Source organism: Pieris napi, chromosome 3 (genome assembly GCF_905475465.1).
Source record: "Pieris napi chromosome 3, ilPieNapi1.2, whole genome shotgun sequence".
In the NCBI taxonomy this organism is placed as follows: Eukaryota; Metazoa; Arthropoda; class Insecta; order Lepidoptera; family Pieridae; genus Pieris; species Pieris napi.
Genome location: NC_062236.1, coordinates 9,162,373 through 9,189,141, shown reverse-complemented (window position 1 = coordinate 9,189,141; position 26,769 = coordinate 9,162,373). Strand labels below are relative to the sequence as shown.

Sequence of the window (26,769 nt, the reverse complement as noted above, 5' to 3'; positions counted from 1 at the left end):
TTTTACAACGAAATGTTTCTACTTCGAAATATTTACCTATCAACAGTTTAATAATTCACCTCATTAATAAAACGAATGTGTAAAAGTGAAAACAACATTAATGAAAATGACGAGAATTTTTCGAATCTAGTGTTTCAAAACCACAGTGAGAAATCATAATTCAAAAAGCAAAAATATTGTATTTATGTCAAAGTATTTTTATTAATCCTTATATACCCATTTCAATTATTTATTTGCAGTCTATAAGATAATATCTTATGATTCGGATTTATCGTTTATGTTTACGTTATGTATCACAATTCACGTCGTAGTCTGTGCTATTTAGCATATTATGCCAATTTTACCCATTGCCAGCTGTTTTTGAAAACCCAAGGCCAATAGTCAATACATAAAACACAACTTTTAAGTTAATTTCACGTGGTTTTCATAACCGATGACCTAATAGTTTTTAGTTAGGGATATATTACCAAATATGAAATCAAGTGCGTGTAATGTATGCGGCGGCACAGATTTAAATCTTGTGGATGGCTTTTATTATTGTGTTGAGTGTGGTACGCAGGACCAAAATATTCAAGAACGTATAGTTGAAACCGTTGTCTTCACTGATGGCACTCATGCTAAATACACCACTAAGAAAATATATAACACTAAAAATGATGAAGTGGAAAGTAAGGATGCTACATTTATTAATCTCTTGGTTGCGCACTATACTAGTTTAAAAGCAAGGTGTGCTGATGACTTTAAAATTAATTTTTATGACTATTATAAAAAATATTGATGATGGGACTGCTAAGTCACTTTGTAGTGCAAGAGACAAACAAGGAGACATAGTCATGTGCTAGAAGCGAAATCTGTCATATTTTGAAATGTTCAATTTTCCCATTACATTTTTTTATGAAGGCTGTCTTGGCCATAAAAATTTTAGTTTTTCTATTTTGTGTAGACCTAGACCTGGGTCCAATTTCCTCATTAGCAAAGCACACAAAGTCAACTGAATTTATTAAAATTAGTTTAGCAACTTAAGGTTTTAAGATGCAGTTGTTACATATTTAAGCTAATCTTACAACTTCTATTAGATAATTTTTTATTTGTATTTCAGTGAGTGCCGAGTGGTACAAATGGCATGCATATAACTTTATATTATCAGGACTAACAGATGAATTGATTGCTGCTGGTGCTAAACCAAGTGTAAGAAATAAAATTCTATGGATTTGGACAAGATATATTAAGAAGTATCAGGTCAAGCAGACTGAGTATGTAATCTGTAAAACTCAAAACCATACTGATTTGCAAAATATGCTTAATTATATGTAATTGAATAGCTGAATACTAGGCTCAATTATATCTAGCCAAGTTCTTTGTTTATCTTGATAATGTTTAATATGTTATTTTTACAGAATTTTGGGAGAGTTCTTCGGTAATGAGCACAAAGATCATACAGAAACAGATAGTAACTATTTATCTAAACATAATAAAGAAAAAGAAAACAATAATTTGAATGCAATAAAATCATTTCCTCTTAAAGACGATGAAATGTGTTGCCCAATTACTTCTAAAGATGACGAAAAGGATGATTGCAATTTACATATGCAAGATAAAAAACAGTGCAAAGCAAATAATAGTTATAGAAGTAAGGATAATAATGTTTCCCATGATGATGATGATGAATTTCTTCTTGATAGTGATGAAGAAGTTTCCATATCATCAGATGATGAAAATAGTATTGAGCATGACGAGTTTAGTTTAAAAAATGAAAAGAAGATAAGAAATATGTACAAAATTCACCCACTGAGAAAAGGTGTTATAATTGCTATATTCTATATTGCTTTAAATTTGGATAGAAGTCATATTCACTTATCTCATCTAAAAAGACTCATAAAGAGTGAGCAAATTAATATTAAAAACTGTACAAAATATGTTCCTGAAGACCTGGATGTTAGAAAAATCCCACATTTTTTAAGGTTTAGCAACTCATTATGGAATGAATATTCCACTACACAAATTTGTACTATTGTAAATAGTCTTTTTAATACCCTTGATTTAGGTTTACCTTTAATACCAGATATAAGAAAAATTATTGAAGATTTTATGACAGAGCTCTGTTTGCCAAATGACTTTAAGTGCTTAATAGAGTCATTGATACACCACTACCCATGCAGATACTTTAAAGTCAGCCAGCAAATCAGAGAATTCACATTTATTGCTGATTTTGAAACTATTTGTATGGCTTATGTAGTAATAGCGCTAAAAATGTGTTTTGGCTTAGACTCTGACTATGAAGTTAGGCTTACCGATGTAGTTGATAAAATTAATGAAGAAAATAATTACCCAAAGGAATTTAACATAAACACAAACTCTGGCAGCACACAAAGACTGTTTTCTTTTAAAGACTGGTGTGCATATCTTAGAACACGAAAAATGGTGGTTTGCAAGCATAATTTATTCATGGATAATTTCTGTCAGACCCAGATTGCTGATGACTATGTATTTTTAGAACATCTTCAAGAAAGGAAAAAACATAAAATGACTTTAGGACAAGAAATATCTATGGAGATTATTAATAAGATTCCAATAGAAGACAAAGTATCTGTTATACCTAAAGATGAATTTAATCTGATTAACATTCCAATGACATCAGCAACAAATGTAATATTAGAATATTTGCAAGATCCAGACATACGGCTTGTGCTTAGTGAAGATTTTACTCAATATAGTCTTGATTATGTTACAAAATATTTAAGTTTAAAAGAAAATAGCCAAGAAAGAAATATTATTCAAGGAGTAACTTTAGACAACAAAATAAAAAATCCGGTAGGTCCCAATGGCATGGCAACATTCCATAAGACATCTAGGGAAAGTGAAAATGTAAATGTATTTGTTAAATTTTGCGATAACGATGAGTATAATTTACTGAAATCAGAAAAAAATAAAAATGCGAATATGGACGAAAGTAGCTTCAATAAGGAATTCACTATTCCTGAAACAGGTTATGAAGACTATAATACAAGTAAACATGATAAAGAGTCATCAGAAATTATCTTTAGCAATGAGAGAACAATAAAATTTGTTGATTATCCAAATGCGTGTATATACGATGAAGACGATAAAACTGAATTAAAAGAAATAATAAAGGAAGTATCAGTTGATCAACAGCCGGAAACTTTACTTAATACATTTTCTCGTGATCTAGCTGAAGAAGCCACTGCTGAAAACTCAACAAATTTAACGTCAGTTTCAAAACTTCACGATTTACCTCAAAATTTCGATCGAAAAGCTATCATAGATGAACTTATAAATATTGCATATCAAAAACATAACATCAAACCCGTAAGAACGAGGAAAGTATCTAAACCCCCGGAAAGGAAAAATCCCTCATCTCTCCCAAAAAAGAAAAAAAAAGAAAATACTAACAAATATAACTTGTTATCGCTATATTACAAACGTTTGCAGGAAGAAACAAAAAAACGAAATTATGTAGACCCTTCTCCGAATCAAAATGTTTCTAATAACATTAGTATAGATAATGATAGTATAAGGCTTCACAATACGACGCTTCTTGATGATAACATTGGACCAAATGCAACTGGGATAATGGAAGATTCCGATGTAAAATTTTTGGAAAATAGTCTTGATGATAAAGAATTATCAACTGATGAAAGTGATGATGATTACACATTGCCACCCATACTTTCAGATTCTGATATTCTAAATGGTAAAAGTATAACGGAATTGAATAAAGCCGTAAAAAATATACTCAGCAAAGAAATAAGAGAATGCGATGAGCCACCAGCTAAAAAAATTAAAAAAGATAAATCTAAATTAACAGCCAAAACTGGGGAAAAAATATTTTGTGGGGACACAAAAGAATTAAAAGAATTTCCGTATTGGGTAGTTTGGTTCAACAACATGGGGCCTCGCGCTAATCATGTGCCATTTAATAAGAATCTTTATCAAAGCTTTCCTCATAGTTTTACATTTGTTCTTCATCATTGTTCTATGATTATAGACTCATGCCCTTTTCTAATTTATAGAACAATGTACCACATAGAAAAACTTATTGCAAAAGATGTAGGTAATAGAAACTATGTTAGGTGACTTTTATAATAAAAAAATGTTAGTGGGAATTGCATATTCATGTTTTTATAGCAAGATAAAATAACTGTAGTTAAAGGACCATCTGTTTCTGTTACTGCAATTTTTTATTATTTTCTAGTCATTGAATAAAATTTTGGTTAATTATATTGTGATTTATTTTTCTGTTACTTTAAAGTCGGCCACTGACGATACGTCCATTTAGTAGACTTCCTTTTGGATGCACTCCAAATGGAAATTTATCGAGATACGGTACCATTCATGATACTTCCATTTGGATGCATGGCGTCACTTCGAACTTTGCAATCGTACGGCAGCAGTTGTGTGTATTTTATTAAAAAGACAAAAAAAAACCTAAGAGAAGGTGGATGAAGGATTGGTTGAAACAAAGAAATACTTTTATTTATTTAATAATATAAATATATTTATTTAAAAATAGAAATACTTTAATTTTTTTCTATTACTTCCAACACAAAGTCACGCGCGGACAAAGACACAATAAAAAGAAAATTATAACGCTTGACAAATACACAGCACATGCACCACCATCGACATCAAAACATAAACTGAAACAAAAACCTCAAAAAAATGGACGCCGTTTCGCCCATTCACGGACAATACGGACTGCTTCCATATGGCGTGGCGCACGTTTCTGACATTGACGGGCGGCCACGGATGACGTCCATTTGGCCTGGACGCATGGATTTCAATCCTTTTGGAAATCCAGAGCTGGCTGACGTCCATACAAATGGAATACTTTTTTACCATTCATGGGACGATTTTGGACGACGACTACTCCATTCGGATTAATGGACGTATCGTCAGTGGCCGCTTTAATATTATAACGGTTAATATCCGCCATATTAACTTTTTCATCAATAGGAGTTCATTATCTTAATATAATATAGTAACAACAGTAAGAGTATGAGCCAAACAAGCAAACGTTCCTTCCATTTTTTTTGAAGTTATACAGTGGCGTAGCTAGGTGACCAAGGGCCCTGGGGCAAATTAAAAAATGGGGCCCCACTGCTATGTAAACTGATTAGGTTTTATCAAATAAAAATATGAATTATACAAATACTTTAAAAATGCTAAGCTACGTACGCTCTTTTTTGTGCAGGGCAGGTATTAAACAGTAACAACATAAATTACAATTAATACATGATGTAGGTTTGGCGAATAAAATGAAATACAGAAGATTCAAGGGTCTATTATATAAAGGTCGGGCCTAGCAACTGACTAAATAACAATTATATTTACAATTTTTTCCTAGCTTTAGTTTTCGCAAAAGTATCAATGACTTTGTTTAAATCCAGGCTAGATGGTTTTGTTTTCAATTATTGCTATCTAATTCGCGTTATACTGGGTGCCGCACAAGTACTGGCACTAAAGAAAATTTGTTTATTGAAGGGATACTTCTTTATCGGAGTTGGAAAAAAATTTAGTGTAACATTTTTTCGTTACGCGTCACATTTTTCCGTTACGCGCCATCTTTTTGAAGTGAAACTTCTTTATCGACGTATAGGAGAAATTTTGTAGCAAATCGTCACGTTTTTCGGTTACGCGCGATGTTGCTTTTTGAAGTCAAACTTCTTTATCGGGGTTGGAAAAAAATTTAGTGTAACATTTTTGAAGTGAAACATCTTTATCGAGGTATGGGAGAAATTTTGTAGCAAATCGTCACGTTTTTCGGTTACGCGCCATGTTGCTTTTTGAAGTCTGGAAAAAAATTTACCGTCACATTTATCGGTTAAGCGCCCCTACCACGGTTGATCCGAAGAGATTCGAAGTCATTAATAACAAAAATATATAATAACGATAACAATGATAGTAAAAATATTGTGCGTGTACTAGTGTACACACGTTAGAAGTGAAACTTCTTTATGACCTTATTTTTCGAATAAGTAAATAGTTTTGGTAATAAGGTAAAATGAAATAATTGTATTATTTGTATTCAAGTCTGTGATATTAAAAGCCTTTTGTTAAACTTTATCTAATTTAACTTTATTTAACCAATTTCTGTAAAGTTGCATATAGATAATTTTTCGAAAAATAAGGTCATAAAGAAGTTTCACATCTAACGTGTGTACACTAGTACACGCACATTTTTTTTTATATGACATTTCCTGTCATTCTGTTGTTGAAAATTGTATAGTGAACAAATGTAAAATACACTGAAAATAAACATGGACCGTTTTACTCCCCAAAATGGGGAATAATCGTGTCAATGTTCTTACGGAATAATTCATCAGTGATAAAAACACAACGTGAATTTCGTTGACGATTTCCCCACCGTCCGGCACCGATTGGTCGCACAATCCGACGCTTTGCCACACCCCTTGAAGCGACTGGCTCAACATTGGATAGACCTAAGTCTGGGAGACCAAGAACTGGCCGTTCAGCTGAAAATATCGATGCTTTGCGCGAAAATGTGGAAGAGTGTCCAGAAACATCAACGAGGCGACGTGCCACGCAATTGGGCATTTCCAGACGAACCCTGCAGCGTATTTTGGTGAAAGACTTAAAGATTTTCCGTAAGAACATTGACACGATTATTCCGCGTTCTTGGGGATTAAAACGGTCCATGTTTATTTTCAGTGTATTTTACATTTGTTCACTACATAATTTTCAACAACAGAATGACAGGAAATGTCATATAAAAAAATAAACAAATTTTCATTAGTGCCAGTACTTTTGCGCCACCCAGTACAATAAGCTGTAGCCGAAATCTTTAGATTTGACACGATTTATTGACTTTACCGGACATCAATATGAGTGGTAAAATCAAATAAAATTGAATCACTATATTGACCAGTACAAAAAAGTTTATTGACATTAGCTTACTTACTCCTGATACAGCATGAATTTTTTAACCGTTCTCAAAAAAAAATCTTAACTCGAATTCACAATCAAATGCACATCGATGAATAATAAAATGCACATATCACTATCCATCAAATTAGCAACACTGCCAACCTACAGAAAGAATTTAGGGGAATTCCCTAGGCATGACTTTTGAATTTCTCTCAAATTAATGTCTTGATTAAAGTGGGGTTGCAACCTGTCATATTTATTTTGAAAATGGGAGAAATTTCCAAAAGATCAGAACGATCGAGATTTCTGGTGAAGATTCGAGGGCCCCCTGAGCTTGAGGGCCCCGGGGCACTGCCCCGCCTAGCCTCTTGGTAGCTACGCCACTGGTTATACTTCTTTTGGCACGTTAGGGAAAATAATGAGAGTAAATTTTTACGATGCGCGCGCACACCGTCACAAACAACCGACACCCAGAAGTTAGCATAGTCAACATTTTAAAATAAAAAATGTTCTTAAATTATGTAGATTTTTTTCTGTGATATTTAAATAAACTTTATTTAACTAGATAATGCGTTATTATAAAACTTTAAATTTTTATTAATCACCTTTTTTCTATTGTTAGTGTCGTTTTTTCTACAAACGCAGAGTAAGGTGATAGACAAAAATTTTAAAAAGATTTATCTTGTTACGCCAAAGGGTATATAACTTGTGTACATAAGTACACAAACATGCTTTTTTTTTTATAAAATATGAACTGAAGCTGTCTACGATAGCTGAACTTTGGTCCAATTAGTTTAAGTGTGTCGGTAGGAAGGATTGCGAGTTAGGAAACGCGCGATAGACGCTATAAACAAGAATTAAATAATATGCCTTAATATTTATAATATTGAAAAAAATTAGGAAATACTTTAAACACAATAAAATTATCAAAAAGACAAAATGTTTAATTAAGATACAAAAAAGCTATTTAAATGGCTTAAAAAATAAAAAACAGCATATAGCATTAATTGACAAGATAGAATCATATTCCAAACAAATTAAGGAAAATCAAGAAATGTATGAATGTAATATATTATTATTAAATGATAAAATAAAGTGCTTACATGTGTCTCTGGCAAACATTACACATAAATATAATGCATTGTCTTCTAAGAGGAGCATGAGGGAATACACACTGAACCTCAATCACCACCTGAATAATACTAACATGGTGGATTCCCTGGCACCAGGCCTGGTTGCCTTGGAACAACTTGAATGGTCTATGTCAGTGTGTGAGCCGTCAATCTCTGAACAGCTTAGCCTCAATAATGATGTTAACAAAAAAGAAAATGTTTCTTTAAAAACAAACAGTAAGTAATTATGTTATGTTTAGCGATGAAGTGGGAAAAGATTTGGGATACATTTCGATGAACCAGATGGGGCAAAGTGTAAGTAATTATTGTATGCCTGGCATTTCTTTAAATGAAATGTCTGAAAAAATATTAAAATTTAAGTTTAGAGAAAATGACAATTTAATAATAATTATAGGAAATAGGGAGAATGCAAATAAAAAATCTATAACAAAACTATTTGACCATCTTCAAAGTGTTGAAGTTAAAAACATTGTAATGTTTACATTTCCCTATAGTAAGAGTTTGACGCAGAAGGAAAATAATTTATGGTAGGGGAGCCCAAGAGGGGATTTCGGGATTTACTAAAGCGCGGCAGATTAATATATAGGGGGATACCTTGTACCCGGTTAAGTACCTCCACAAAATATGAGGCCCATATATAAGGCCGCGCGTGAAGGAGACAGGATCAGATTAGTAAAAAAAAATTGACCATCAGAAATTCCCGAGCGCGTCAGATTAAGGTAGGGTGAGTTAATTACATCCTAAAAAGTGTATATTCCACTAATCTGACAATTTGAGAGTGACGGAAAAAAAGGGAAGGGCAACAAAGTTGTAAAAAAAAAACGTCATCTCGACATTCTCGAGCGTAGCTAATTTTTTTTTTATTTTGAAGGAAATAATTCCAGAATAATGAAAAATATATAATCTGACGATTTCCGCAAGCCGAAATAACAAAAATTCGTCGATAAAGTTAAATGCGTGCAGCTGCGTGATGCCTACATTTCCTTAAACCGATCGGAATCTACTAAACGGCGTTCTAAATATTTCCCTCAAAATTACATTTCCTGTGAATTTGAACCGATTCGGCACGATAGATTTTGAGAAATTTTGAAAAATCTTAAAAAAATAAGAATTTTTTTTTAAAGTGGTTTCTTTATCGATCAACTTCAAAAATCTAATCCGCCTTTGAGCGTGAAAAAACCACGTCGATCGCCACCAAGCTGGTCAAAAGCGGTTGATTAGTTCGAGAGATATCGTGAACGAAAGAAACCCGAAAAAGTGTTTTTTCGGGATTACTCCTAAATTTGTGGTTCGATCAATTAAAATTACTTATGATGATGATAAAACTGCGTCGAATGCCGCCAACTGCGTGAAAATTGCTTGATCCATTCAAAAGTTATTGCGGTTTGAAAATTACAAAAATAGTGTTCTATGAAACTTCTATCAGACTTTCGAGCTGGGAGAGCTCAAACGCATAGAAATGTTATTTCTTTGAACTCAGCGAGCTCAAAATATCAATTTTAAGCGCCCAGGAATGGAATTAGCGGGAAGTTGCAGAGATGGCCCTTTAGGTGAACCGTTTTTCTAAATTTTTTTTGTCAGATCAGGCGAATCCCTCTAGATAATCGTCAGATTATGAGACATTACGTTTAGAACATAAAGATGAACTACATATATCTTAATCTGACGCGCTTGAGTATTTCAAAATTGCGATTTTTTTTTTGCAAATTATGAAAATGGCCGTGGGTTTGCGTCCCATCGAAATCGTCAGATTAGTGAATGAGAGCTTTTTTTTGGTGCACTTAACACTCCCTTAGAAAAACTGACGCGCTCGATAATTTTTATTTTTTTTTCATTTTCAACCCTTAAATACAACCACCCGCATCATGCAAACGATCAGATTAACATACGTACATTATTAAAAATACGTAGGGCATTGATGCTATCAATATCTGACGCGCTCGAGGATGTCGATGCAACAGTTTTTTTTTACATATTTAACAATCTATAGCCGCTTCCCCCACCGATGAAAAGGTATATATCATATAACATTTTTTTCTTCTTATTATCTAAGCTTTGCATCCCAATAGGTCTCTACGACGCTCGAGTAAATCCCCATTTAGCATCGTGGGCTCCCCTACCATACAAATTAAATGTGACATTGGATAGTTTATCGTATTATTCAAACAAAATAAATATAATTGACATAAATAAATTGTCATTTGTTGATAACAGCTTTTTTTTAAGAAAGGATAGATTGTTTCTATCTAAATTTGGTAAAAAACAATTAGCAGTAACGCTAAGCTTTTATTTACTAACTTCAGCCAAGAACTTGGCTGCTAAATCTGCTTTATTTGAGCAGTTTTCTATTATTAGGTTAGACAATGCCTTTATACAGCAGCAGAGTTCCGACAGTGCTCCCTTGGAGCAAATTAGTCATGAAATTAGTTGCCCCTATTGAGCAATCTAACTATGATGCACATAAATGCTTGTCCCAAATTAAATATTTAAATTAAATAATAAGACAACAGAGAAGGCCTCTAGCAACCTTAAAATAGTACACCAGAATATACAAGGTTTTTCTGGAAAGAATCTAGAAATCTCTTTGTTTTTAAACAGTCAGAATATCCATGTATTATGTCTCACAGAGCATTGGTTAAAAAAAATGAATTATTAGATTGTATTGAAAATTATAAAATTGTTAGTGCATTTACTAGGGAATGTGCAATTAGAGGTGGGTCATTAATAATGTTACAAAACAATATCAAATATAAAGAAAGATTAGACATAATAAAACATTCCATTGAACAAACGATAGAAATTTCTTGTGTGGAATTTGAACAATTTATAATTGTGTGTGTATACAGAGTACAGACCCCCTTCTGGAAGCTATGATCTGTTTGAGTCTTCTATGGAAAATGTTCTTAATATTATAAGTAAAAATAACAAAAAGATGGTTGTCTGTGGGGATTTCAATTTAAATATTTTAGTTTCTAGTACATATACAAGTAGGTAGATTTACTAATTTATTTGGGTCGTTCAATCTACAATATTCTTTCTTTGAACCAACTAGGATTACCCCCCTATCAGCTACCTGCTTGGATAACATTTTTTCTGATTGCGTTTTATATGAAAAATGTACCTATTGTTAACTGGGTGGATTCAGATCATAGTGGACAAAAAATCATTGTTGAGCGCCATAGGGTTAAACAAGACATAAAAATTACTTTTAGGCCAATAACGGACAAACGCTTAAAGGTTTTTGAAAATAATATTAAGAATAAACTTAGGTTTCTTAAAAATTCAAATGATGCTAATGAGCAATACGAATATTTATGTCAACAAATAAGCATAGAATTTGCTAGCATATTTAAACAAAAAACTGTTTCTTTAAACTCTAAAATGAAACTCTGTGACTGGGCCACACCAGGTATTTACGTTAGTAGAAGAAAATTGTATGATCTATATTATGAAAAGTCTATTTCTACTGAGCAGTCGCTTATAAACTATGTCAGAAATTATTCAAAAATATTTAAAAAAGTTTGTAATATAGCAAAGGCAAATTATTTGAGTAATAAAATAAAAAAATCGGACAATAAAATTAAGATCACTTGGAACATTATTAATCAAGAAACTGGTAAAACTTCATTTAAAGATAGCTCTTTTGAAATTAATATTAATGGCAAAATTATAAAAAAAGATGCAGCGGTCGCAAATGCTATGGAGTCCTTTTTCTCTGAAATCCCTGCAAGAATCACTAGTAAACTGAATTCATCTCGCAATTCGCGCTTTCACTTTTAACGTCTAGCACAAATAAAAATAGTAGTGCATTCGATTTTCATAAAATTAACACGGATTCTATTGTAAAGGCATTTAGATCGTTGAATAAGAAGAAAACAGAAGATCTATGGGGAATATCAGTAGCTGTAATAGCACCAATAATTGGAAATATTTCTCCTTATCTAACGATTATTTTTAATAGATGTATCGATGATGGGGTTTTTCCCAATCTCATGAAATATAGTAAAATTATTCCTTTATTTAAGTCTGGAGACAAATCGGACCCCACGAATTTCCACCCTATATCAATTTTACCAACTCTAAGTAAAATATTAGAAAAAATTATTCATAATCAATTGCTTTCACATTTTAGATTAAATAAACTATTTCATGATAGACAATTCGGTTTTACTAAGGGTAGATGTAGTACGGATGCGGGTGTGGAGCTCATGAAGCAAATATTCGATGCCTGGGAAAATAAACAGGATGCTTTAGCTGTCTTCTGTGACCTGTCCAAGGCTTTTGACTGTGTAGAGCATAAAACATTATTGGGAAAATTACAGTATTATGGCGTCTCAGCAAACTCAATAAAAATAATAAATTCATACTTGAGTGACCGATTACAAAAAGTGGTTATAAATAAAGCAGAGTCTTTAGGAGCTCCTATTCTCATGGGTGTGCCTCAGGGGTCGATATTGGGGCCGTTGCTCTTTCTTATCTACATAAATGACCTGCCATTTTATATAAATAACTTATGTGAAACGGTATTATTTGCAGATATATTTTTAAAATCAGTAGGAACGCAATAAATTTTGACGAGGTAAATGATGCCCTTTCCCGAGTTATGTGTTGGTTTACTTATAATAACTTGTTACTAAATTCTAATAATACAAAATGTATTAGATTTTCTTTGCCTAACGTAAAACAGGTCAGTACAAACATTAATATTAATGAGGAAATAATTCAATGTGTTGATTCAACTGTATTTTTAGGGATCACTCTAGATTTTCGTTTGCAATGGAAGCCCCATATTACAAATCTATCGGCAAGACTTAGTTCGGCTGCTTTTGCGATAAGAAAGATTAGATGGATGTCTGATGTCGAAACGGCGAGGCTTGTATACTTCAGTTACTTCCATAGTGTTATGACATATGGTATATTGTTGTGGGGCTCAGCGGCCGATATTCAAGATATTTTTGTTTTACAAAAAAGAGCAATACGCGCTATATACAAATTAAAACCGCGTGACTCGCTAAGAGAATTATTTAAAGAGGTTGGTATTTTAACAGTTGCCTCCCAATATGTGTATGAAAATATTATGTACGTTTATAAAAACATTAATAAATTTATAAAGCGCAGTGACTGTCACAATTTAAACACAAGAAGTAGGAATAGACTTGATTTTCCAGCTTTCAGACTTCATAAAACTGCTCACTCATTTATGGGGAAATGTATACAGATATTTAACAAGATTCCGGACCGTGTAACCAAACTTCCGATACATGAGTTTAAGCTTTGCATCAAGAAAATCCTAACAAAGGGAGGATATTACACTGTTCGGGAATTTATAGACGATGACAATGTGTGGGCACTAGTGCCGCTGTAAGATGGGGAGATGACATGCATAAGAGTACAAATTGTACCTAAATGATTAAATGACTTATTATTATTATTATTATTTAAATTTGGGTAAATTTATTAGTAAAGTGTGATATGTATCCAGCTTGTATTACTTATATAAAACCTATATAGATATAAGTTGAAAAAACTGAATTCTGTTTTCAAAATAAAATTGTCAAAAAATATTAATGCTTCTACTGAAAAATGAAATAGAATTTGCCAGGTGTGTGAAGGTTACACATTGAATGATAGCATTTAATTTAAGGATGGTGGAAAAAAACATTTTTAACTTATCAATCCTTTTCCGGAAATCAAAGTTTCATGTGCCTAAACGTAGTTTTGCACAGACAGGGCTAACTATATCCGGGCCTCCGAGGGTCCGTTGTTCTCATGGAGTGAGTATTAACTGTCTTTGGTATTAATAAGCTTTTGCAAATGTATCCTAATTAGCCAAATACGTTACCTATTAAGTATATTAGCTTTTCTATAGGTGTTTGTACATACTTGTTACTTTTAGGTTCAGACTTAACTATAAATACATCTCAGGCTGAGTGTGGTAAGTGATATCTTAATATTTTGCAATGATTCCTAAATTTACTTTAATTTCTTTAGGAAAAGCTAGCTCACATGGCGTTTATCACGGCGTTTTGGCTCTCGCCAGTTCTATACTTCCTGACTCAGTTAAAAGTGTGGCGTCGTGAGTACATTCAAGGAAATGCTGGATAAAAATTGAGTTATTATAAATGGAGAGAATTATTTTAATAAATTATTCGCTATAGAGATGCGAGTTTCATTTTTAATCTCTAGTAAACCAAAAGTGATTTTGTTTAAAATATAACTGTAAATTATCTGTTCCATGGTAATTCGAAAGAATCAATTTGTATTGGCGTTAGGTTTCGCTTGCAGTCGAAAAATGATTTTGTCTTAGTGGCTACTATTCTTACGGCCTTACGCAGTTCTGTTACATTATGTGATCTGAAATATATAATATGTAACGGACGTGACGTCGCCAGTCACATCCTGCCAAGCCAAGCCAAAGCCAAGCCAAAGCCAAGCTAAAGCCAAGCTAAAGCCAAGCTAAAGCCAAGCTAAAGCCAAGCTAAAGCCAAGCTAAAGCCAAGCTAAAGCCAAGCCAAAGCCAAGCCAAAGCCAAGCCAAAGCCAAGCTAAAGCCAAGCCAAAGCCAAGCCAAAGCCAAGCCAAGCTAAAGCCAAGCCAAGCTAAAGCCAAGCTAAAGCCAAGCTAAAGCCAAGCTAAAGCCAAGCTAAAGCCAAGCTAAAGCCAAGCTAAAGCCAAGCTAAAGCCAAGCTAAAGCCAAGCTAAAGCCAAGCTAAAGCCAAGCTAAAGGCAAGCTAAAGCCAAGCCAAAGCCAAGCCAAAGCCAAGCCAAAGCCAAGCCAAAGCCAAGCCAAAGCCAAGCCAAAGCCAAGCCAAAGCCAAGCCAAAGCCAAGCCAAAGCCAAGCCAAAGCCAAGCCAAAGCCAAGCCAAAGCCAAGCCAAAGCCAAGCCAAAGCCAAGCCAAAGCCAAAGCCAAGCCAAAGCCAAGCTAAAGCCAAGCCAAAGCCAAGCTAAAGCCAAGCTAAAGCCAAGCTAAAGCCAAGCTAAAGCCAAGCCAAAGCCAAGCCAAAGCCAAGCCAAAGCCAAGCCAAAGCCAAGCCAAAGCCAAGCCAAAGCCAAGCCAAAGCCAAGCCAAAGCCAAGCCAAAGCCAAGCCAAAGCCAAGCCAAAGCCAAGCCAAAGCCAAGCTAAAGCCAAGCCAAAACCAAGCCAAAGCCAAGCTAAAGCCAAAGCCAAAGCCATAGCCAAAGCCATAGCCAATGCCATAGCCAATGCCAAAGCCAAAGCCAAGCCATGCCATGTTGACCAACCCTCCAGCCAACCGCCATGCCTGCCAACCGCAAATGCCAGCCACTTGGAGGGGATGAGTCTATATAAGCCAAAGCCAGCCATATTAAAACCTACTTTTTGGAAGACGTAAAATAAAGAACAAGTGTGCTGTCACTCTGCCATTTTATTTTCACTGTCAATTATAATAAATTCAAATACTATTATCAATAAAAGAATAGGTCAATTATAAATAAAAGGAAATGTTTCCGAATCTGGAACATTTCCTTTTATTTCTAATATGGTGACTACGGTATCAACTATCATTCATTGTTATCCCATAAATAGCGAGATAAGATTTAATGCAAGTGGTAGGTATATTCATGTACAAAAACATTTATTTTCTTATGAAATATTTAGTCGATGTAATACTTCTGTTCTTCACAATTGAAGGAGTTTGAGAATAAAAGTGGTAGGTAATCCACCAATACTAAGGTCCCAAACCTCACTGAAATTTACATAAATTAAGCCTATATTTAATTTTATGGAAATGAAATTAAAATTAAATTCCAGAACAATCAACTTGTTTTTTAATCAACTTCAGAAATACCGTATATAGTCTATACAGTAGACTATAGAATATTATTGTTATCCTATAGATAACGTCTGTATGATTATTGTTTAATGTTTGTAATTTTCCGGCTTTTGTATTTTGTCTTTTGAGAATAATCTTCATTTGTATTTTGTTTATTTTAAAACGATTAAAATGAAAGAATCTAAGCAAGGACAAACCCCAATAGAAGATTTACAAGAGCTTCGTAATTATTTCGCTTCGCACAATGTAGTGCGGGAATACATTGCACATACATCTAAAGTACATTCTGTTGGATGGTCTTGCGATGGTAGACGATTAGCTTCAGGATCCTTTGATAAAACTGTTGTAATTTTCAATTTAGAGAGGAACAGATTAGTAAGTTTTTCGTATACATTAGATTACATGTATTATAAAGAAATAGTACCTAATAAATTAATTGTTATAACTTTACATCTCTCATAATCGGCTATAATTTGGGGATTTTTTTCAACTAATAGTATTCATACCAACACTACGACATAAGCTACTATAAAATATGCTTAATTCACAGGTACAAGACTTCGTATTTCGCGGACACACAGGTTCGGTAGATCAATTGTGCTGGCATGCCTCTCATCCTGATTTGCTTAGCACAGCCAGTGGTGATAAATCAGTGAGGATCTGGGACGCTCGGTAAGATATTGTGCTATGCATGGTCTTTAAATCTGTTTACATATCACACTAAATCATATTAAGAAACAAATTTTAAATATGGAAGGGCATAGATGTCTTTGTTTTGATTTTTAATGTGGTTTTAACCAAAGCCCCTTCATACCTCTACAACAAGCAATGATGCATGAGCAGTAGGTCATATCTTAGACAGTTATGTATAATATAATTCACAAACTAATTCTTCTTTAATTAACCAATTACAGATCACACAAATGTGCAGCTGCAATATCAACTAAAGGAGAGAATATAAATATCGCCTGGTCACCCAACGGTTCAACAATTGCTGTAGGCAATAAGGAAGATCTTGTTTCCTTCATAGATGCACGTAATTATAAAGTAGTAAGTTTTTTATAATACTGTTTAACATAGTGTAAGAACTAAGGCTTAGTCCATTATTAGTACCTCATTAAACATAGCAATCTAAGTAATTTTATCTATTAAAGTTCTTGTTTTTTTTTTTTTTGATACTATTCCCTTAGTTATGATAGTTTATTTTTAAGCATTAAAAGGTTTTAGCATTCTGTTATTTTTAACAAAACTCTTTGATTATCATTATGCTTCTAATGTTTTATAGGTCACAGAAGAACAATTTAACTTTGAAGTCAATGAAATTTCATGGAACAACTCATCAGATCTTTTCTTCTTAACAAATGGTTTGGGTTGCGTTCATATATTAACGTGAGTATATTATATTTATAAGCCCACCTATATTAAGATGCTTTGAATAATATAGAAACACATTTTATTATACCCTTCCATAGTTATACAACTATTTAACATCTATATGTAATAAAAAAAAAAAAAGTATTTAGTATTCATGGTTTCCAATGCATAGTTATATTTTAATGACTAATTTTTGACAATATGTTCTTATATTGTTGTAGGTATCCATCTCTAGAACTACAAACAGTACTAAAAGCTCATCCAGGCACATGTATTTGTATAGAGCATGAGCCCACTGGAAGATATTTTGCGACAGGTTCAGCCGATGCCCTAGTGTCACTGTGGGATGTCAATGAATTGGCATGTTTAAGAGTGTTTTCTAGGTGTGTACACACAACTCTTTGAAAAAGCAGTAAACATTTGTTTATATTTTCAAAATAAAATATATATATATATATATATACAGTGGTAACTATTGCAGTCTTGCTTTAAGAGCAGAAATATAAAAAATATTGTCAATATTGTGAATAAAGTATGTAATATTCCCAAGTTTCTTTAAAAAACACAATGTATTTCAGTTATTAAGTTATGGCTGTTTGTTTAATTATTTGCAGATTAGAGTGGCCAGTCAGAACACTATCCTTCAGTTTTGACGGACGACTGCTGGCTTCAGCCAGTGAAGACCACATAATTGATATTGGTGATACTGAAACCGGTATGTATATATTTTTACTATAGTATTTTTTCATGTAATGGTACTAATCCTTAAGAATAATATTTTTATTAGGTGAAAAAGTAGCAGAAATCCCTGTTCAAGCAGCAACATTTACTGTAGCATGGCATCCCTCTCGTTACTTAATTGCCTATGCATGTGAAGATAAGGAACCTTCAGAAAGAAAACGTGATGCTGGTAATCTTAAACTATGGGGGCTGAGTAATAGCTAGTAACAGTAAAAACAATGACTGTTTGGTGATATCTGAATTTAGTCAACAGTTTTTAAACTGTATGGTCTCATTAAAGGAAATTGTATCCCCACAATGAAATTTGTTCTTAAACTTTTATGCATCACGAGAACATTGTTGTCTAATAAATATAGTTTAAGTATTTAAGGTGTAAAATAAACAACTCTCAAAGTTCAACAGCTTTTTATTGATATTTAATTTTAGTAATAAAATACATAAAATTGTCAGCATCAAGAATTGTATTCTTATTCACTAACATTCTGCATTACCAAGTTTCAGTTTGAAATCTGCCAGTATTAATCATATTTTCCATAAAACTATCAGCATTTTCTACTCCTTTCAACACATGTTCAACAAATGCATCTTTCACGTTTTTAGGCATATTCTTAGAGTTGCCAGATATAAAGACATAAGCTCCCTGATTTATCAGAAGATTGTGTAGTTTATCTTTGTTTTCGACTATCTTATGTTGAACATATCTGAAAAAAAAAAACACATAATTTTTTTCTGGAAACCGCCATGTCTTGTTATCACCTGAAAATCTGACCTCATAGTCTGATCATCTGCTTGTGTTTAAAAAAAAATTAATTAAATAAAATATGATATACATATATTTTTTATATCATTTACATATATCAAGATTTCGAGTGCTACAGAAGTTGTGCCTAGCGAGACTTAGGTATACTACTGAGATATGTAAATCATGTAATGAAATCACTTTTTATCTTTTAAAGACTTACATTTTATCTTCTTGGTCCCTAGAAAAGGCACAATATAGAGAAATCTTGTCGTTTTTCTGCCACATTTCTAACTCATCTCTACAGTGGAAATCTCTATCTCTATACCGACAGCCAAAAAACAGGTGTATTATATTTTTATCAGCAATATTGAGAGCTACCCTTTCTTGAATCAGATTACGGAATGGAGCCAAGCCAGTGCCTGGACCTATTAGAATTAATGGTATATTCTGTAAAAAAATTCTTTAATAAGTATAATAATTATTCAGTATTACTATTTTCCTAATTACATTGGAGATGCATAAGTTTGGGTTGCCTTTATTATAACATTTAAATTTAATTTTAAATTATTAATAAAACGGCTCACCGCTGCAGGAAATTTAAAAACTCCTTTTTTGATCCAACCATACACTTTGTCACCTATATTTAATCCTTTCAACCAATTGGAACATAAGCCCAGGCGTTGTTTTTTAATTTTAGTTTGATACTTCACAATAGCCATTAGTAATTCTATTTTAGAACCTGAAGTTAAAACATAAAAAAATAATTAATAAATATGCCTGATAAAATAAAACATAAAATTTCTGGTACCTTAGAATATTGGTTTTAATAAAATCACAGTTGTAATCTTATATAATCTAAACAAATATATAATTGAATGTGTTTAGATTATTGAAGATTATCTCTAAATTATGGACAGCTCCTGCCCAATGGAGTTCAAAAATTCACTTAAAATCAGGTTGAGACTTTTTTACTCTGACATATTTTATCATGTTATAATGTGGTGTTACCTTAAGTATATAACTACTAAAATAATCAAACTAACTTGGTTAACGAGAAATACAAACATTATAAAGGTCACAACTAAATTACCTTGTGCTGGTAAACAACTACTTGCAATAGAAAAGGAGCGAGGTTTAATTGTGGAGAACAACTCAAATAGCACTTCTATTGTGAGATTTGATGCAGATATGTGGAAGTCATGTAACACCTGAAAGTGGTATTTATTGTTAACTGGTTCCAACTATCTATGATTTCAAATCACAATGTGTCAAATTTATCATACCAGTCATTTTGAACAGACTGTATTTTTGACTTATTTTTATACTGTCAATGATAGATTGAACTTATAATTTCTGCAAGTAGGTATGCTGCTACATTTTCTAATAACTACATATATAGAGCCAATGTTTAAAAGTATCTGCAAAAGCAATATATTTATATCTATAGATGAAAGCATACCTCCAAAATAGTCCTTTTTGGTCTCCTGCAATAACTTAGCCACTCTTCCTGTCCCTCAGCAGAACTAAGTTCCCTACATTTGTCTCTCTCTAGCCTATCATCTGATATAAGCGCTAGAAGAGAAAAGACATATTGCGTAGGGAATGCTTTTAAATCCCAATATTGTTCCGCTATCACATACATTGGTAAGGGTTTTTTGAGAAATTGAGGAACTGGCATGTCTAAAACAAAACATTGAATGGATTAATTTTATATCTTAAATAAAACAAACCTACAGAATTTTAATCTGTATAAATATATATACTCAAAACCGTTTACGACATCGTTTAGAACAACATACCGGTTATATTGACTAAAATCAAAGGATGAATTCTATTGTACTTAATATCAACGTCATCGGCTGTTACGACAATCGGTTTTACGCCCAAATATGAGTAGTAACTTCACTAATTGAGGCCTTTTTTTAAAGTTTATTACCAATTGTCTAGTGGAATCCAATTATTCAAAATTTTATAACAAATAAAAGACATGATATATTAAAAAAGTTTATTGAAGTCATTCTTCCTCCTGCCATCCATCCTCGTCACTGAGGAATCGTCGTTTGGCAGCAGTGTTCATGTAGGGGCGTAAGGCCCATTCAGTGTCAGCTGCCTCCAGGGCTTCTAAAGTGCCTAATTTTATCTCATACAGTTTCATTTGGAAGCGAGGACCTACTTCAGAGAGCTCTATTTCTTTACCAACCTGTGAAACAGTATGACATATTTGAATAACACATCTGTGACATAATTGTATGTTATGAAGAAAAAATTTGCATTGACAAAAAGAGAGTTTTGTATGTTCCTGAGTACATATCACAAACAAATAAAGAAATATGAGGAGAGAAAATAGATTAAGAAAAAGAACATTTGGCATACTTTTATTTATAATATTGTCTATAAAAATAATTTTAGAAATCATAATTTTAAAAATAAGTTATTATATAACAATAAATTTAATTGCAGTTTCACTTATAACAGGAATTTAAACAAAAGTTACCTTCTTATGTGTATGTTGCCTAAAGCAGATGTAATCATCATTATTGGCAAAAGTTATCACTCGCTTTGAATCTGGCTTAGGTACTGGAAATAGGTACTTCAAAATACTCATTGTTCTTTTACCTGCAAAATAATTAAATTAAATATAATTTATTTTGTAAAAAGGCAGATCAAACAATAAGAAAATTTATATAATGCATTTTAACTGTAAATCACAGAAAACTGCAGGATGTTTTTTTTATACTTAATTGGGCTAGGTCATCTAGTATATTAAGAACATAAGCATTTTAATAACATCTACATACCGAGATCTGTTTTAAAGTTATGGAATATAAGGTGTGGGTACTGTTCACTCATGGGCCCTATATCTGGAATATCATGTCTCATCACCACACCTGACAAGGTAAATGATGCTGTGGGGCCATAGGGAAGATGGCATATTACCTGCAATTTATATTGAAACATTTATTATAAAAATATCATTAAATCCACATGTTTTATAATATATATGTTATGTAATATCATTAAATTCATGAAGTTAAGAAAGTTATACAGACAAGTAAAATAATTATTCAAATATTTTTCACAGTATAAGTTTCTAGCTTTGAATTTGGGGTCCAAAACGTGATCAAATGTTATGACAAATATCCTAATAATAAAAGGAAAGAAAGGCCATCAAAAATTGATTTCATAATCTACTCACCAAACTGTCAGGTACTCCTCTATGTTCATGAACAACTATAAAATCTGTGACATCATTAGCTCGACATGCATGAATGAGTTGGGACATTTCATAACCTCCACGATTCATGCGTTGGCTGTTAGGAAATATTAGTCTGAAAATTTTAAAATTTGTTGTAGATGTTTTCATTCTGACATTAAAATAATAATATTTTGACCCAAAACCATTTTTTTTATTAACAGTGTTAATTACAAACCTTAACTCTTTGACAAACATTTTAAGCCTTGCACTAGGCTCTCTGGATGTTGTAATCATAATCTTAGGATCTTCGACACCTGCATATCTATACTCGTCATCTTGAGAGTTTAATGTGTTTGCTCCGCCACTGAAGCCACCAATTACTGCAGATTTTTCTGGACCTGGAGATAAAACATTTATAAGTCTAGGCTAAAAAAAACAAAAAATTAATATTAAAATAAATTTGAGGTTACAATTTAACAAAATTGAAATCCTCCTAATAGAAGATTAATATCCTACCTTTGTCTTCAAATTCTAATCTTTGTTGTAAAGCTATTGCTTCTTTCCTTAGGTCTCCATGTATAGGAATATTCTCTTCTAAACATTTTTTTAATTGATCTTTTTTAGCTTGAATACTCTTCTGTTTATCTTCTGCCGACTTCCTGTACAAATATTCGCGGCGCAATCGCGCTTGCCTCCGTAGCATATTGATTTTTACTGATTATATCCTTGTTAAATTTGCGCAAGTACAATAAATAACACGGTAAAATGTTTAACATATAATTCTAGTTTCTACACAAAAATACACATGTAACATGTTCAAGACCAACTGACATTACACAGACAGTGACAATTGATACTTCATTAATTTATGAGGCCATTGGCACAGGTTACGGTTAAGTGTAGATTATATCATGAGTTTAAATTAAAACCATAGCTAAAACCATAAATCGTATTTTACTTTACATAGTATTTACTATATAGTAATACTTTACCTACACTGTTTAGGCACGCGTTTTAAAAATTAAGCATCACAAATTCACAAATTTTTATTTTCGTAATTATTATAATTTTTATTTCATCTACTGTAATTTTAATGAAAAACTAAATTGTCTCTTACCTTCATGATATTCTTCTATGTTTAACATGTAATGCGGTTTAATATCAATATTATGAGTTTCAAATATTCCGAAGAGATCCTCAATATCATCTTTACTATTTCGTGGTCTTATATTAAATACATCTCCAGGACAATAATTGATTTTTTCTTTATGTACAGTTTTAAAGGAAAGTAATCTTACATCCTTCAAGAAAAGAAAAAATGTGAATGTGAAGAGAAAATGTTAACTCTAGCCTGTTTTACCATATTTTTACAAATTAACAACAATTATACATATAATCTTTTACACTGTGTATCCATACACATACTCTATAGCTTTTCAATGTTTTAACCCACATTCTCTTGTAACATTAAATATAAATAAATCAATATATGACAACTATTCAGACATTAACAAGTGTTTGTAAATAAATGATTTAAGTATATTTCAGAGGTCAACTTACTTGAAAATGTGATTCATGTGTTGTACGAGTATTACTTTCTATTTCCAAGTATATGGGATTAACAAAGTGATCAGTGTTAGTACTACCAAAGTACATATCTTTATTTAATCCATATTCAGATATCATAGTAATGTTATTTTTAATTAGTGTTGTTTTCCAACGAGGAACAAACTTTGAAACTCCAATACTTGGGTCAATTTTTAGTAGTGTGTTTAATTTTGCATAGAACTCTTCAAGCCATGACATCAAAACAGCATCATGTCCTAAGTCATGTTGATAGTCACAGAGAGCTGTAATGATAACATAATCTTTAGATCTTTATCAATTTACTATACTTATAAATTAATGTATGTAGATTTTGATAAAGATTAAAGTGGCAATATATTTAAAAGGCCCATTGGCAAGTTAAACCAGCATTATAAATAAAGTTATTTTTTAAAAGAATCTATAAATTATTTTGACAACAATTAGACTTTTATCATCAATTGGAACACACCATCCATAGAGATAAGAAAAAACATTACATATAAGAATGTATAATATGCACCTGTATGATACCAAAATTACATATAGTATATTAAATAAGGCAAAATGTAGTTACTTATATACATTATCTGCTGCTTAAAAATACTAATATCACACACTTAACCTACGAAAACATAAAATGTTCAGGCCAAAATAAAATCTGTTAAGAACTTTATAGTATAGTAGTTAGTATTGGTATAATTGCCTATAGATAATGTCATTTGGTATAATTAGAGAGATTAGATAAGAAGATAATTAGAGATTCTACAAAGGAACTTTGTAATGAAAATAAGATAATATTGATAGATACCAATGTCCAGTAAGGGCTGCGCCCCTAGTTGCATGAGACGCTTATGAAGCTTTTTGGCCACAAAATTAAATTTGTCATATGATGAATCACCAAGACCAATCACTCCAAACTTGAGATTCACTAAAGAGTTAGATGGGAGGTTTTTTCGCAGCAAGAACTTCCAAAAAGCCTTCATATTGTCTGGTTCCTCTCCTTCGCCAGTTGTTGCACAAACGAATAGGGCATATTGTTCGTGGATAAGCTTGGAGATTGGATAGTCATCCAAGGCCTGCACTGGGCCTTTAAGCCCTAAGATTTTTGTAGTACGCCAGATTCTCTCTGCAATTTCTTGAGATGTATAAGTCTGACTACCGTATAAGATCACGATCCTTTTGGCTGTACACATTTTGTAAACAACACTAAGACTTAAATATATACTATAAATTTCGGGCCATTAAGATTCACTTCACGAGGAACTATAACAATTATTTTAATAAATATTGTATATACTTAATATCTACAATTTGATTTCTGATTTCTGAAATAACAATAAGTATTAAGGGAAATCATATTGACACTTTCACAATTTTTCATGTCAATTGCCAATAACACTCATTCGCTGTTTGATGCTAATTGTTAAAACTTTTTAAAATTCTACAGATAAAACAACTGTTTACTATTTTTTATATGCCCGAAGGACAGGTTGAACTTTTTTTACCACTTAGGCCTGATGTTTCCTTTTTAAATAGAATAAAAGTACGGTAGAGAAGCCTGAAACAAGGAATTAATTTTATTTTTATTCTACTCTGCAACTTTTGATAGCGATACCGATCTCGATCTCAATAATGAGTTTGTACATCCCAAGGTTGCAGTCATGCACAATTACTAACAAATCACCTCTAAACACGTTCAAAATCGCAAGAATCGCCTCATACAATTCTCTTTAAAATTATTATTTATTGTATACTTGGATTTTTTGAGGTTTTATATAAATAAAAACATGAATCATGTCATGTTTAGTTCAGTGTGTCCGATATTTTTGAGATCGGAGAGGGACAAAAGACAACTAAGTGCGTTTTCCAATTACAGCACTAGAGCGCATTATGCGGCATAATGCTCAACGTTGAATGTTCCAACTACAGCAACGCTTCGCACAATTGAGCACTCTCCAAACTATTGCTCTCGCATGCTTCTCGCAATAAATACCAACACAGTGACAGAAAATTGACCAGTTTTTTTCTTTAAGTTGGCATTTTCGAAATTTTCGTTAGTAAATATTATTTATTGTTGAACCAATTATTATTGTTAACCACATTATTTATACATTAATGAGGTTGCTAACTCTATTCAGAACATTATTTTTTTCAACACTGACTTAGCGCACTCTGCTGATGCATTTGTAAACTAATTCACGTTCCAATTAAGCTTCAGCATTATGCGGCATTGTGCGGCACTGAGTCGCATTATGCTCTGTAATTGGAAAACGCACTTAATGTGCGTGCAGTCCATGGCACTAGCAATTACCCTTGCAAATCGAGCAATGTGATAAAAATTGTCTTGTTCTGTCCTTATCTCTAGTTGAGTACTGGGGAACTTTTTTTATATATTCACTATGTAGTGCAGCAATACCGGCACTGACTCTGTGTATTATTTTATTTGTAGTGGCGTGCTCCAACCACAGGTGTCGCCAATGGTCATTTGAGTCGAATTGGTTCATGGTTGCATAAAATCGTAGAGTTCCCAGCAACTGATTTATAGGTGAAATGGAGAAGTTGCTGAAATAGAACAAAATTATCATTAAGTTAATTAATTTGGCATAGATACTAGAAAATGTACTTTAAGGTAGCTACCTACATGTAAGAATGTACACTTACCGATCGGAAATATATTACAAGTTACGTTCAATTTTCAAAAACAAAGTGGCTTCTTTGCTCAAACGAAACCTTATCGCAAAATCATGGTCATTATAATATTCAATTAAGTATTTTCTTTCTTTTAACCATCTTGGAGGTCTAGGTATAATTTCCTCATCACTATCACTATCATCAATCAAATGGTTTAAACGTTGCATTATACAATGCCAGACTATTAATTTAGTACGTTGCGTTGACTTGAAATTAAAACACAGAATAAATATTTGTGAAATAACAGAAATCTGATGATTGGACTGACAGACGCCATTAAATTATTCTAGGAATAGCTCCGTTATTCCGTGCGAAACGGCGGTGTAATAACAATTCCCGAATAGGCTCACTATTCTTAGAATTATTTGTAGATGGTAAAAGGTAAAATTGATTTACTCTCGAATCGACCCTAAGAGACATATATTTTAAGGGTTAAGTTACTCCCGTATAATTAATATTTATAATCGAATTATTAATTTACTCAGGCTCTGGTACTGCTGTCATGGATAGCACAGAGTCATCTATTAAATTATATAATGGTAGAATAACTAACAAATGTTACCCTCAATATCTTTGAACACCTAAGTTGAACCGTTACTTGTTG

The 26,769-nt window shown here is 32.5% G+C and overlaps 4 protein-coding genes and 1 long non-coding RNA gene across 7 annotated transcripts; 3 read left to right on the top strand and 2 right to left on the bottom strand.

Annotated features, from left to right (window-relative positions):
* Positions 1-305: 305 nt before the first annotated feature.
* Positions 306-4,239, top strand: LOC125063611. Of its 2 annotated transcripts, XM_047670135.1 has the most exons (3): positions 306-668; positions 1,100-1,253; positions 1,398-4,239. In XM_047670135.1, exons 1-3 carry the CDS (start codon positions 473-475, stop codon positions 4,093-4,095), a joined length of 3,048 nt encoding a protein of 1,015 aa, XP_047526091.1. In that variant the 5' UTR covers positions 306-472; the 3' UTR covers positions 4,096-4,239. The 2 variants fall into 2 exon arrangements, with proteins under 2 accessions (XP_047526091.1, XP_047526092.1); XM_047670136.1 differs by lacking the exon at positions 306-668 and having other exon boundaries at positions 1,100-1,188.
* Positions 4,240-13,482: 9,243 nt separating this feature from the next.
* On the top strand, positions 13,483-14,198 carry LOC125063703. Its single transcript, XR_007119554.1, has 2 exons — positions 13,483-13,813; positions 14,031-14,198. It is a non-coding gene; the product is annotated as an uncharacterized LOC125063703 (long non-coding RNA).
* A 1,702-nt stretch (positions 14,199-15,900) lies between these two features.
* On the top strand, positions 15,901-18,345 carry LOC125063450 (THO complex subunit 3). The gene is made up of 7 exons (XM_047669882.1): positions 15,901-16,209; positions 16,385-16,506; positions 16,749-16,884; positions 17,120-17,223; positions 17,430-17,591; positions 17,823-17,923; positions 17,996-18,345. The coding sequence occupies exons 1-7, from the start codon at positions 16,006-16,008 to the stop codon at positions 18,151-18,153; spliced, it is 987 nt and encodes a 328-aa protein (XP_047525838.1). The 5' UTR covers positions 15,901-16,005; the 3' UTR covers positions 18,154-18,345.
* Positions 18,340-24,829, bottom strand: LOC125063449 (NADPH-dependent diflavin oxidoreductase 1). 2 transcript variants are annotated; one of them, XM_047669880.1, is made up of 8 exons: positions 24,283-24,829; positions 23,448-23,737; positions 23,005-23,188; positions 20,151-20,371; positions 19,782-19,899; positions 19,276-19,430; positions 18,912-19,138; positions 18,340-18,713 (listed from the first exon to the last, which is right to left on the bottom strand). In XM_047669880.1, exons 1-8 carry the CDS (start codon positions 24,665-24,667, stop codon positions 18,437-18,439), a joined length of 1,857 nt encoding a protein of 618 aa, XP_047525836.1. In that variant the 5' UTR covers positions 24,668-24,829; the 3' UTR covers positions 18,340-18,436. The 2 variants fall into 2 exon arrangements, with proteins under 2 accessions (XP_047525836.1, XP_047525837.1); XM_047669881.1 differs by having other exon boundaries at positions 18,340-18,650; positions 24,283-24,827.
* LOC125063451 (U3 small nucleolar ribonucleoprotein protein IMP4) lies at positions 20,685-22,853 on the bottom strand. Its single transcript, XM_047669883.1, has 6 exons — positions 22,404-22,853; positions 22,123-22,285; positions 21,888-22,020; positions 21,490-21,628; positions 21,186-21,307; positions 20,685-20,891 (listed from the first exon to the last, which is right to left on the bottom strand). Exons 1-6 carry the CDS (start codon positions 22,588-22,590, stop codon positions 20,706-20,708), a joined length of 930 nt encoding a protein of 309 aa, XP_047525839.1. The 5' UTR covers positions 22,591-22,853; the 3' UTR covers positions 20,685-20,705.
* Positions 24,830-26,769: the final 1,940 nt, after the last annotated feature.